Here is a 13687-nt window from a genome sequence, read left to right on the forward strand (position 1 = left end):
TGGAATGAGAAAACATCCGGAAAAGAAAGACTTATTTGGTTTCCTTTCTGCCCGTGCAATACTATTGGAGACCGACTCAGTAAATTAAATTGTTTTACATTTGACTTTTCCTTTCATTTTAATGAAGAATTGAAAGCATCAGAATTACAATACAATTTTAAAGCCCTTTTTCTAAGCACCAAAATTAATTTTCTTTTACCCTCATTTCTGCATTTAAGGATTGCATACACTCCGGTGGATCAGCAATGCTCCATGTAACCAGAATCAGTATATCCAAGCCAATTGCTCCAGCAACCAGCCCCAGTAACTGAATGTCTTTGATGATCTGAAAGACAAACCCAATTTGATTCATGACATCTCAAAAGCATGAAAGCACAATTTGTTACAGGAAGAGAAGCATTATTAAAATAAAAGCACAAAATGTGAGGAGTACTCTGCAGTCCAGGCAGTGCACAGAACTAATGGATCATATGGAGTCCCAGGCAATTATCCAAGTGGGAACTAGACCTCAGGCAACAGATCTTAAGGCTTCACCCTAGGCAGTCCTGATGGCATGCTTTTCAAATACTTTTAATTGATAAATTAATTTGGTGTTAATTAACTTATTAAAGGTATCTTATCTGCACATTTCATGTTAGCAACCTTAGCCCTTCAGTGCAGCACAACAGCCCTGACATAGATAACAATGCTGACAGAGCAGCAGATCACAAGCGTTGCATCTGACTTCCATTGTATTCCTGACAATTGTGCTGCATGAAGAGGAGCACATTCTGGCCCCCGTTACAGGTTGATGACCTTCTCCAATATTCTTCAAACGAGTCTGCAGTTTTTAATGCTTCTGTGCCAATTACAATATTTTCAGTGCCTCTTCAGTTTATCTTTTTCTATACCAATTAACCCAAACCTTAAATACGAGGCTTATTTATAGCAATATTTGCAGTTTGGTGCTAATAATTTTCACAGTGTTCACCTTTGTTAGACAACTGACAAACAGTGAGTAAACACAGCGGCTCTGCAGATGGTACAGATGGCTCACAGCTTCAGTTTGACCTTGTTCCCCTCTATCACATTTCTGAACGGATGATGAACCTATAGGACACTATCTTAAATGTTTCTCTTTTTTATTTTTTAAATCTTGTATTTATCAAATTGTAATTTATAGCAATCTTGCGCCTGTAATGCATAAAACTGTTGCTGCAAAACAACAAATTTTGTCACACATGTCCATGACAATAAACCTGATTCTGATTTTAAAAAGTGAAAAGGGAAAAAAAAACATACGGACCACAGGAAATGGCCAGCAGGAAATGGCAATTTACTCTGCCAAAGATATTTCACTCAGTTTTGAAATATGTTGAATTCTCAGAAGTTGTTAGTAAATTTTCATCAAACACTATATAATTTTTTATCCTTTTAGGATTTGTAGATAACACCTAATACAGTGTGCAGGCGCTAATCACAATCCGTGCCTATTTAATTATTGACAATTGGTCCCTATTAATGGCACCACTTTGATTCAGTATTAGAAACACAGGAATCAAAGCACAGAGGAACTAGTTTGTTATTCTCTGGCCAGCAAGTTGAGGTTGGGGTAAAAAATAATGTTCTGTGTTTCTTTAATTTCAATTGTTATGGCCGTCACAGAAATAGCAAGACTCCCCTTGCGCTTACTGGCACAGTTCATCCCCCCTTTCCACCCCCCCCCCCATTAACATTGTACATTAAGCCATTAAATCTAAATTTTAGTTATAATTGTCCTCCTTGCTGTAACAAAAGTTTCAATCTAATCTGGGACATGAGAGCTCACTTGGTTGCTTACCACTCTCTTCTCAGGGATTCGTTGAGTGAAAACATTATGTAAGCGCCAGGTCTTCCCCAGTATGGGTCCAAATATCAAAGAGGTCCCTATGCACAGTGTCCATATGCGAATCTGTAATTTAAAGTAAAGGTTTCTATTTACCAGAATGTACAGAAATTAGCAATGCTTACATTAACAATGACTACAACATTTGAATGCATGACCACAGAAATATTAGATCAATTGGTAAGAACATCTCCTCCACAATCTCCATCAGGACTAGAGTACCACATAAGGGCTGCATTTCTAAGCCCCCTGCTCAACTCGCAATATACCTCTGACTGTGTGGCTCAGAACGACAACAACTTTGTCCACAAATTTGATGATGATACCAGGGTTGTAGAAAAAAGGACAATGAGTCAGTAAACAGGAGGGAGATTGAAAATGTGACTGAATGATGCACCAACTACAGCCTCAAACTCAATGTCACCAAAACCAAAGAGATGACTATTGACTTTAGAAAAGGAAAACCATAAGTGTATGATCCAGTGATCATTGGGGGAAATCAGAGATGGAGAGGGTGAGAAAATTTAAGTTTTTGGGAGTCACTAGTCACTATCTTTGAGTATCTTGGACCCAACACACTAATGGCATCATGAAGAAAGCATGTCAGTGCCTCCACTTCCTCAGGATTTTGTGGAACATGGTATGACATCAGAAATACTGGCAAATTTCTATAGATGTGTGGTGAAAAGTGTGCTGACCAGCTGCATCACATTCTGGTATGGGAACACCAATACCATTAAGCATAAAGCCCTGCAAAAGGTAGTGGACACGGCCCAAGACATCACAGGTAAAAACCCTCCCTAATATCGAGCACATCTACAGGGGAGCTGTCGGAGAGCAGCAGCAATCTTCAAGAATCCACACCACCCAGCACCCGCTCTGTTCTCGCGGCTGCCATCAAGAAAGAGGTATCGATGCCACAAGACTCACACCACCAGGTTCAGGAACAGCTGCTACCCTCCACCATCAGACTCCTCAACAACAAACTCAATCAGGGACTCATTTTATTGTTTTTCTTTCTGTATTGCAGTCATTTTGTTTATATTTCTTTGTTTACATGTATACATATCATGTTGAATACAATTTTTTGCATGACCAATAAGTGGAATTCTGCCTCGCCTGCAGGAAAAGAATCTCATAATTGTATGTGATGTCATTGATGTACTTGGAACTTGAATATTTTAATCTCTCCACTGCATTGTGTTTCAAGACATGTAGGACAGTTAAGTAAAAGTAGGCATGTAAGAATGAACTTTTATTTTCATTGCAAGACGTCACTGGCATTTTTTACGTGCGTTTTTGGTGCAGTTCTGTCCGCCTTTTCATATCCATGATAAAGGAAAGTGAAAGACAGAAGTACAGGCTGATGGTCATGATGTCAGACCCAGATTCAGCAGTAACAAATGAAATTAAACTCTGGCTTAATATGACTCAATGCCAAGGAAACACTTGCCCTTAATTATCTGCACAGAAGAAACCCAATCTATTTGATTTTTAAAGTTCAGATTTACAGTTAAAAAGTTTATTATATCTCCAGCCTCATTCCCTTATTCATATCTATTCAGGAGGAATTTCTTGACCCAGGGGGTGGTGAATCTGTGGAATTCATTGCCACAGAGGGCTGTAGAGGCAGGTTCATTAAATCTATTGAAGAGGGAATTAGATCTATTTCTTCAGTAGAAGGGTATTAAAGGTTATGGAGAGAAGGAGGGGACGGGGTACTGAACTTTAAGATCAGCCATGATCTCGTTGAATGGCGGAGCAGGCTCGAAGGGTCGAATGACCTACTCCTGCTCCTATCTTCTATGTTTCTATGTTTCATGCATGATCATAGTAAATGACCCAGTCACAACTCTTACCTTTCACCTAAAAAAATGCAATGGAAAATAAGTTCACAATATATAACAAGCACGTGCAAGAAAGACAGTTTGTAAAGTTAATGGATGATCGTGTTGCACTTGCAACTCCCTGGCCATTAGATGGTGACATTGCACTATGCAATGAATAAAAAGCCTCTGGTTGGATCCTAATCACTTTATGAAAACTACACCAAAATTTGAACAATTTTAACTTGATCCCTCAAAATACACAAATAGTTCCAGTGTGCAGAAATAAAGCTTTAAATTTTCTAATCATATTTAAGGATTTGATTATATTGACCACCTGTTACTCCTGAATAGAAATGCTTTGTCTTAATCCAAAAAGTACCAGCTACTGATTAGCAGATGTCAAGTTTTGTACAGGGAAGGTCACGTCTCAAATCTGATTGAGGAATCCAAGGCATGTTGGTGAAATGGTTCCAAAATTAAATTAGTGGCAGGAAGTAAAGGGTAGTAGTGGATGGGTGTCATTCTGCTGAAAATTTGTATTGCGATATATCACAAGGACCTTTTTTGTTCATGATATATATATATATATATGTACAAATGACATGAATGAGAATGTAGGAGATGATTAGTAAATTTGCTGACTCAAAAATTGGTGGAGTCACAGATGACAACAAAGTTTGTTTAATGATACGATAGGACATAGATCAATCAGCCATAAAGTTGAGTAGAGTGGTAAAAGATAGAATTTAACCCAGACAAGTGCAAGAAAATACTTTTCACAAGGTACATGAAAGTGACCTGAGAAGCATTAATGCCCATCACTCCCTGAACATGGCAACATAGGTGGATAGGGGGGTGAAAAAGACATTTGATCTGCTTGCATCTGTATATTGAGATATTGAGAATAAAAGTTGGGCCATCATGGAGCATTATGCACAGTTCTGGTTGCCACATGACAGGAAGAATGTGATAAGATTAGAGAGAGTGCAGAATATATCCTCATCAGGATATTGTCTAGAATGAAGGACTTATAAGGAGAGATTGATTGGGCTGAGTTTACTCTCATTCCAACATAGTAGACTGACTGATGACCTCATCAAGGCTTACAAAATTGAGGGTCATAGATAGGATATATGGTCAGCGTCCTTTTCCTTTTGATACTATTACATTTAAGGTATTTGGATAGGAAAGGAGTTGAGAGACATGGGAAGTGGGACTGCAGTGAGACACCATCAAGCATGAGGTGGGCTGAGAGGGGCGATTTCGGTGTTTTACAGTTTGATGACTCCGAGTCTTCATTTTTGACCTGAAGCAGTTCTAGTGTGAAAACCATTTGAATACCACTCATTGGGTTCCTCAAAATGTGCTGAGTCTGCACTCCTTGCCTCTCTGCCTTTCTTTCCCAATCAAACTACCCCCCAACTCCAGACTATCTACTCACTTCAGCCAACATTTGGCTCCTGTTTTTTTTGCCAAACTCTTAGTCAGGTTGCCTCTCCACTCCACTTCTGTGTTCGCCTGTCCACACTCTCCACTACAGTGCTCTAATTATTTCCTCCTGCAGTGTATCTGTTTGTGTTGTCCAACCACAAACACAATTACCTCTCCTCATGGCAATGTGTGCTTGAGTTCTGACACTGCCTCCTGCTCCTAATTCAAAGATGACTCCTCTCCAAACAAACTCACGGTTTGGTTTCATGAATTTGTTAATCAGTTGGTATGCATGCCCTGCAAGATTAATTTATTCACTGGATTTATATTCTTTTGATTTTGGCTGCTTTTGCATACATTTGTTAATTTACTAATGATTGTTATTGTTTTAATTCACTATGATTAAATTTATTTGTTTGCGACCTGCCACAGTTTTATTCATTTAAAATATTTCACTGATTATATTGTGATTGAAGCTAATTAATGATTCCTGTTTCATATGAAAATGTCTACTGCTTTTAATGGTAACCTTTCATTGTAGAAGTGACTAACGATTTATATTTTTATTTATTCTTGGGTATTGGGATCACTGGCCAGGGTAATATTTAATTGCCTTTCCTAATTGCCCTCAGAAAGCTAGATGTCAGTGGTGACCTTAAGCTGTTCTGGTTCTTAATAAAATGAGGAATTGGAGTAGGCTATCTGGCCCTTTCAGAAGCTTTATCGTTATATTCATAAATACTAAATCTGTTTACTTTGTTTGCCTGAGGTGCCACCTGTCCAGCACCCCTATCAAGCAGAGGAAGAGAAGCAAAAGGAATAAAGAAGTAGGCTATTTTCTAAATGGGGAGAAAATTCCGAAGTGGAGGTCCAAAGGGACTTGGGAGTCATGATGAAGGATTCCCCAAACTGAACATGCAGGTTGAATCGAGAGTAAGGAAGGTAAATGCAATGTTAGCATTCATTTCAAGAGGACAAGAATGTAAATGGAGGCTTTATAAAGCATTGGTCACACCACATTTGGAGTATTGTGAGCAATTTTGGATCATACCTGAGGAAGTATGTGCTGGTTTAGCAGAGGATCCAGAGGAAGTTTCTGAGAATGATCATGGTGATTAGAAGGTTTACATCTGATGACTCTGGGCCTGTACTTGCTGAAGCTCAAAGATTTTTAGAATTTAGACATACAGCACGGTAACAGGCAATTTCAGCCCATGGGTCCATGCTACTCAATTTACACCCTATTAACCTACACCCACCCCAACCCCCTCAAACGTTTTGAATGGTGGGAGGAAACTGGAGCCCCTGAAGAAAAAACACATACAGATATGGTGAGAATGTACAAAGATGTGAGAGTATCTCATCAAAACCTACTAAATATTGAAAGGCCTGGCTAGAGTAGATATGGAAAGAATGTTTCCAATAGCGGGAGAATCTAATACCATAGGACACAGGCTCAGAATAAAAATCCATCCCTTTAGAACAGAGATGAGCAGGAATTTCTTGAGCCAAATGGGAATAAATTTGTGGAATTCATTGCCACAGACAACTGTGGAGGTCATCATTGGGTATAATTAAAGCAGAGGCTAATTGGTTCTTGATGAGTCAGGATGTCAAAGGTTACAGGGAGAAGGCTTGAGAATGGGTTTGAGAGAAAAATAAATCAGCCATGGTCAATTGGCCGAGCAGAATCGATAAGCTGATGGCTCAATTCTGTTCCTATGTCTTATAGTGAAGCATCTTTTCTCTGTGCCTGAAAGTATTTTGTATGTTTCAATGACATCATCAATCATTCTTCTAATTCTATACAGTACTGAAAATCTATTTAATCTCAACTCATGACAAATTTGCCATTTCAGGAAACATCCTGGCGAATTTTCATTACAATCCCTTCGTAGCAAGATATATCCGAACTGTACAAAATATGCCAGATGTGTTCTCACAATGTTACTTCTATACTCAAATCCTCTTTAAAGGGGCTATTCACTTGTGACAGATTATGTTGTGTTTGTATTTTATATAGACATGTTTTTGGGAGATAAATTAGGGCAGGTTTTTTAGTGTAGGTCACATACAAACACTTCAAAACAGATCTCATTTAAAATACTGGAGCTCTGCTCAAGCCAGACAGGGTGGCTCCTGGGGGCCTTTCAAAAACTTTTGGGAGAGTCCAATAGACTTCACTAATGGATTGTTGTTTTGAAAAGCAACAGATGAAAGAGATTGGAGGAGTAGTTCAGAGCTGCAGGCTGTCTGGAGTGCAGCTTGCTGTTCTAAGAGGTTCAGGTGGTTTTTGCAAGCAGAGAGAGTTAAACAGGCTCTTCTCTGAGAGAGAGAGAGAGAGAGATCAGTTCTGCAGTGCTACAAACAGCATCAGCAGCTAGGACTGGAACAGGACAAGCTGGCAAGCTTATGGAAAACCTCATTTGACCAGTGCTTAGTTCAGCCTGGTCAAAGCCCTTGTGATTCATGCAAGAGGAGAGGACTGGACTACCTAATATTTCACTTGAAATAAGGGAAACAAAAAGGAATTCTGGTGACCTGAAAGAAAGAGATTATCACCTGGAAAACCCTGATGGGGCAAGTTTCTTCAGCAAGACACTGAAGTGGCTGATTAAAAGGAATCACTTTGTGTCCAAGAACAACAAATATCTCTCTGAAAACCGACAAGAACCTTCCTGAGCGGTAACCATTTACATTTCAAGCACCAAAGCCTGGTGATCTTCATAAATGTTAAATTCTGTGCACAGTATAAGAATTGCCTACAACCAGTAAACTTGGAGGAATGAGAAGTGAGATTGGACTGTGAACCAAAGAACTTTTCTGAACTTACATACACATTACATACATGTGCACTTGGAATTAGAGGGAGGGGGGGGGTTAAGTTATGTTAGTTAAGTTAATAGTGATAAGTTAAAGTGTGATCCCATTTTCATGTTTAAAGATAATTAAAAGTATTTTTTGTTTAAGTAACCATTTGTCTTGGTGAATATCTATTACTGCTGGGTTTTGGGGTCCTCATAACACACCATGTAACATTTCTTCCACATAATATTCCATAAGCCACTTTCTTATCCATTCATTTAGCATGTCTAAATTTCCTGCTTATAATCCCACATACATTTGTATTAGCAGCAAACATGGAAATAAGACACAATTTCTTTGCCAAATTAAGATTCAAGATTCTTTTATTGTCATGTAATAAAACAGATGTAATATTTACATGACACTTATTTTAGTCTACCATCAGGCAGACAAAAATTTTCCATCAGGAGAAATTGCCCAGCCCCCCTTACATTCAGAGAGAAAAACAAAAGAGGCCCTTCAGAGTCACTGAGTGTCCATGATTTGCCTCCAGCTCTCCTGCAACCACACAGACTTCAGTCCAAACCATCAACAACCTGAGCTCCAGATCCAAAACTCCAAAATGAACAGGAAGCCTTCAGCATCCTCTTGCATCCTGGTTCTGATATCTGCTATCTCTTCAGCCAGTCTCCATCCTGGTATAAGTCCTTTGAATGCTGTCACTTGCAGCCTGAATGGGTTCCTCGCCTCAAATTACCAAAAGCCTGTGTGATCTTCAGCCACAGATCTCCTGACTGGTCCACTGCCATGGTGACTGTCCCATAGGCTGATCTCTGCTTCTCCTTCTCAAACAGGGGGTAGTCTCCCTGTTTTCTGATGCCTGGTACCAGTACTCTGCTTCCCCGGACAACCTTCACGAAGCCCTGAGGTCACAGGATTTTAAATGAAGTCTCTCTTTTGAGAAAAATCAGAATATTCCTATACTTTGTTTTCTGGCTGATAAACTTTCCTCTATCCAATTTTTTGGTGAAAGTATACTCTTGGTGTTATTCCATAGGGAATTCCAAAATTTCAACTTTTTCAACTTGGCCATAATGAAGGAGGAGGAATACTTTTCCAAGTCAGAATGGTGTAACTTGGAAGAAAACTTGTAATTGGCATAATGTTTCCATGCATCTGCGGCCCTTATCTTTCTAGAGAGTAGAGGTCATGTTCTTGGAAGGTATCATTTAATAAGATTTGTGAATTGCAGCAATGCATTCTGTAAATGATTAATAGGGTCAATAGAGGAAATCACGCAGGCTGCTGTATTCTGAGTAGCAATGAAGCACGAGCCATACTTATGCCATGCTTCTGGAAGATGGAATGAGGAGCAGAATGGAAACCAAGTAGCTGAGCATACTGAAGGAGGAAGTGTTTGAATCTCTGGATTAAAATGTAATTGAGGGGAGGAATGAGAACAAATATGTGACTGAAATGAAGTATATGCCAGGATTGCATTGAATAGTGGAACAGGCTTGAAGGACTGAATGGTATATTTCTGCTTTTATTTGTGTGTTCCTAAAACAATCTAATCTTAAAGGGATTTCAGAAACGCTGTAGTTGACATGCACAGATCTCTGAAGAAGGCAGAATTAGTTGATGATTTTTTTTTAAAAAACCACAATCTTAAAACCTGACACATACAGCACAACATTTTAAAAAATCTGGGGTTTTTTTTATGTCAATGATCAGACTTCAGGCAATTCATTGGGCACCAATTCAGATATTTATGCTCCAGGCAAGACATCAGGTTGGAGAAATTTATCCAAAATAATGCCAAGGGAGGGTAGTTCAAGGAAAGCACAGAAAATAGATTGTTCTCCTCAGAGATCTAGAAAAAATGTTAAAAACTAAGAGCTATTGATTGGTTGATTGGAAAAAAGAAACTGATGGTGAGAGCAAATTGGTACCCAAAGGGCTTCTATTTAGAACCAGATGAAAAATAATCAGATCTTTAATGTTTTGGAATACACTACCTGAAAGAACCAATTATGAAAGGAAATTTTGGACAGTAGAGAAAGGGAAGGGAAGCAAAACGAGTCGAATGGTTCTTTCAAAAAGAAAGCTTAAGTGTTATGGCTTGATTGGCAACTTTCCATGTTCTAAGTCTGTTAAAGGGTAGATTTTGGGATGAAAGGGGGTCCAGACAAGAAAATGAAGATGTGGTCAATAATCAAATCAGATGTAATCTTAATTTACTTCCACTCCTCCTTTTCATGTTCAGATGGTTTCCGAAGGTTACATTCCCTGATCAGCTGTGACCTGTCAAAGCAAATGAATAGCAACTTTCTGAGTAATTTAAATGCTTTGCATTTTTTTTTTATTCTTCCTCTTTTTGTACCAGCTTCTACTTTTTGAAAGTATGTGTATTATGTATGAACAACAAATTAGGAGTTTAAAAATGTACAAGCCTTTATTTCTTGTATGCATTGCAGATTTGAATTGTTTTTGCAAAATACTTGCATCGCACTTGTTTAATTTTTAAATTTTGAATCAAATTTATCTTTGAATTTTAAGATATTATTTGTTATATTATGTAGAAACATTTGCCTTCCAAAGCACAAGATATATACCTGCATTATACTGTAGCTAGCTGCTACAAGCTATGGCTCTGTGGAGCCTATAGTGCAGGAGAGGTTAGAGCTGTATGCAGGTTAGCTCAGAAAAAACACAGTTCCCAGAAAGAACAGGAACCCCAAGTGTAGTTGAGCTTAATTGGGCTCACAGCCCTGCTTTTATTCTCAACATGAGGGGCGTGGGCAGAGCTCCTTCAGTGCTGATTGGTGCTTCTGTGATCCGCTTTCCTTGATAGGACAGTTAGGGTCCTTTAGTTGTGGCCAATTGGAAGCCAGCACTGCGGGCCTCGTGCAGCCTGCTGGATCGTCGCGTTCGTCCTTCACTTTGTGAGGCAGCCCGTTTCGGACCGCCACAATACCACATAATCCTTATTTTAAATAAATATAATTATGTGAATTAAATTCAAACCTTAAAATATCAAGTCACATGATATTAAATGATGTTAAATAATGCATAATTTCATCATCACCCTTATCTGCAACCTTCGTTCTATACTGCACAGAAAAACAGTTTATCCCCAACCTAGATTAAAAGGTGATTTAGGAAGGCTGGAGGTGTGGACTGAGAAATGGCTGATGGAATTTAATACAGATAAATGTGAGGTGCTACATTTTGGAAAGGCAAATTTAAATAGGTCATATACATTGAATGGTAGACAATTGAGGAGTGCAGAGCAACAAAGGGATTTAGGAGTTATGGTAAATAGTACCCTCAAGGCTGATACTCAGGTAGATGGTGTGGTGAAGAAGGCATTTGGAATGTCGGCCTTCATAAATCGGAGTATTGAATTCAAGAGTAGGGAGGTTATGATGAAATTGTACAAGGCATTGGTGAGGCCAAATTTGGAGTACTGTGTACAGTTTTGGTCACCAAATCATAGGAAAGATATAAACAAAATAGAGAGAGTGCAGAGAAGGTTCACGAGAATGTTGACAGGATTTCAGGGTCTGAGTTACAGGGAAAGGTTGTGCAGACTGGGGCTTTTTTCTCTGGAGCGTAGAAGATTGAGGGGGGACTTGATAGAGGTGTTTAAGATTTTAAAAGGGACAGACAGAGTAAATGTGGATAGGCTTTTTCAATTAAGAAAGGAGGAGATTCAAACTAGAGGACATGGTTTAAGATTGAAGGGGGAAAATTATAAGGGGAACATGAGGGGAAATTTCTTTACGCAGAGGGTGGTGGGGATATGGAATGAGCTTCCGGCAGACGTGGTTGAGGCGGGATCATTGGTTACATTTAAGGAAAGACTGGATCGTTACATGGATAGGAGGGGACTAGAGGGGTATGGACCGGGTGCTGGTCAGTGGGACTAGGAGGGTGGAGATTTGCTACGGCATGGACTAGTAGGGCCGAACTGGCCTGTTCTGTGGTGTAAGTGGTTATATGGTTATATGGTTATAATGTGAGAGCTTCACGCACATTTGAAAGTTTTCACAGAGAAAAAATTATTTCTCCATTATATTCATGGTGAAGTCTGGCACAACAGATTTCAATCTTGCCAATGTGTTTTTTTTAATGACAGGTTTTCATTGACAGGCCAGATTAAATGATAGAAATGTCTCCACCTGATAATATTTACTCAAAACAAAATGCAGCAAAACCAAAAAATGTGAACTCCTGAATCTCACATTTCTCACATTTTCACCAGTGCAGGATTCTTTGTATTTCCTCACCTGAAAGATCAGCTTGATTGAAATTTCTGCTGTAGCTGTTCTTCCTTCCTCAAACCCAAACATGTAACCACTGATATATGTGAAAACACTTCCTACAATTGTTACGATGTTGAGATTTGGGCTGGTCATTTTCACGATCCTGACAAATGTAATTATAGCAGAGGCAAAAAGTTCAATATGAATTTTTCAAATAACAAAATTGAATTCTACACAATATGATGACAAGTTCCAAAATAACATTTTTCATTTCAATAATGTTAATATATAGAGTAATGTACATCACTGGAGAAGCCTGCAGAGTCTGGAGGAGGTCCACTGTGCCTTCACTGCTCATGTTAATATTCTGAGGCCTGCCTATTTAAATTTAGTTACCTCAATTTGAATACTGGTCCAGAAATCAGGTGAGATTAGGTGACCCAAGTTTAGTTAGAAGTAGGGATTAAGAAGTAGAAGATAAGAATTGGAGGCAGAAGCAAATAAATATAAACTTTTCAAGAAGCTCTACTGGATTAAAGATCATAGGATTTGTTAATTACATTGAACACCCAGAATAAAATGGTCTTTTCCACACCTATATTAGTAAACTAGTTCCTAGGGACTCCCATGAACAATTTCAACTCCCGAATATCCATTTGAGTCCCTAATATCCGTTCAGGTCCCATAGATATGAAACTCTACCTGTTGGTGGGATTTTTTTCAAAAAAAATCTTATTTTTCATTTTCATAGACTCTCAAAATTCAACAATCAAATTTTTCCAACATTTGTTTGTCTATACAGATTCTGTATTTATCCCCCTCCCCACCCCCACATAAAGCAGAAAATATGGACAATTAATTTACACTGATACAAATGGCAGTGGGGCCAATGAACCCTCCAGAAATCTAGGAATTTTAATAACTAAGTAACAAAGATGAAAAACTGAAAAGAAACTTAAAATAAAACCAAAACAAGTGAAAAGAAAACACGCCATCTGCGCCACGTCCCATTTTGTTAGTCCCTGCCAGGGGCGGATTGCTACAATATCCCTATTTCGGTTGGTGGGGGGAACTAATCTATTTGAGTGCCAATATATTTCAAGTAAGGTCGTACATTCTTCCTTAGATTGTATGCGATTTTGTCCAGGGGAATGCAATTCTGCTTTTCCATATTCCATTGTATGGTATTTTGTTGGGAGTTGGATTTCCACAAAACCACTATATACTTCCTGGCAACCTTCATAAATGGAATTTGGTATTTTGTCAGTCTAAACTACGCCTCCCCAATGTCTCCCAGAAGGTACAACTCTAGATTCTGTGGAAAATCTACTTTTGTAATTTGTTTCAGAATGTCCCCCCAGGTGTTCCCAGAAGGATCTCACCTTTGTACACAACCACGTGGAGTGGACAAAAGTTCCAACCTCCACCACACACCTAAAGCACATTTCTGAAATTTCAGGCTTTGACTTATGTAATTTTTGTGGTGTGAG

At 38.8% G+C, this 13687-nt stretch overlaps 1 protein-coding gene across 1 annotated transcript in view; it reads right to left on the reverse strand.

Annotated features, from left to right (window-relative positions):
- Window positions 1–13687, reverse strand: part of gpr156 (G protein-coupled receptor 156) — a 60456-nt gene that overhangs the window by 14819 nt on the left and 31950 nt on the right. The window contains exons 4-6 of the mRNA XM_069888485.1: window positions 12222–12360; window positions 1820–1930; window positions 200–325 (exon numbers count right to left, since the gene is read on the reverse strand). Coding sequence (XP_069744586.1) covers window positions 200–325; window positions 1820–1930; window positions 12222–12360 — 376 coding nt within the window. The remainder of the gene's footprint in view (window positions 1–199; window positions 326–1819; window positions 1931–12221; window positions 12361–13687) is intronic.

Source organism: Narcine bancroftii, chromosome 7 (assembly GCF_036971445.1).
Source record: "Narcine bancroftii isolate sNarBan1 chromosome 7, sNarBan1.hap1, whole genome shotgun sequence".
NCBI classification, from domain to species: Eukaryota; Metazoa; Chordata; class Chondrichthyes; order Torpediniformes; family Narcinidae; genus Narcine; species Narcine bancroftii.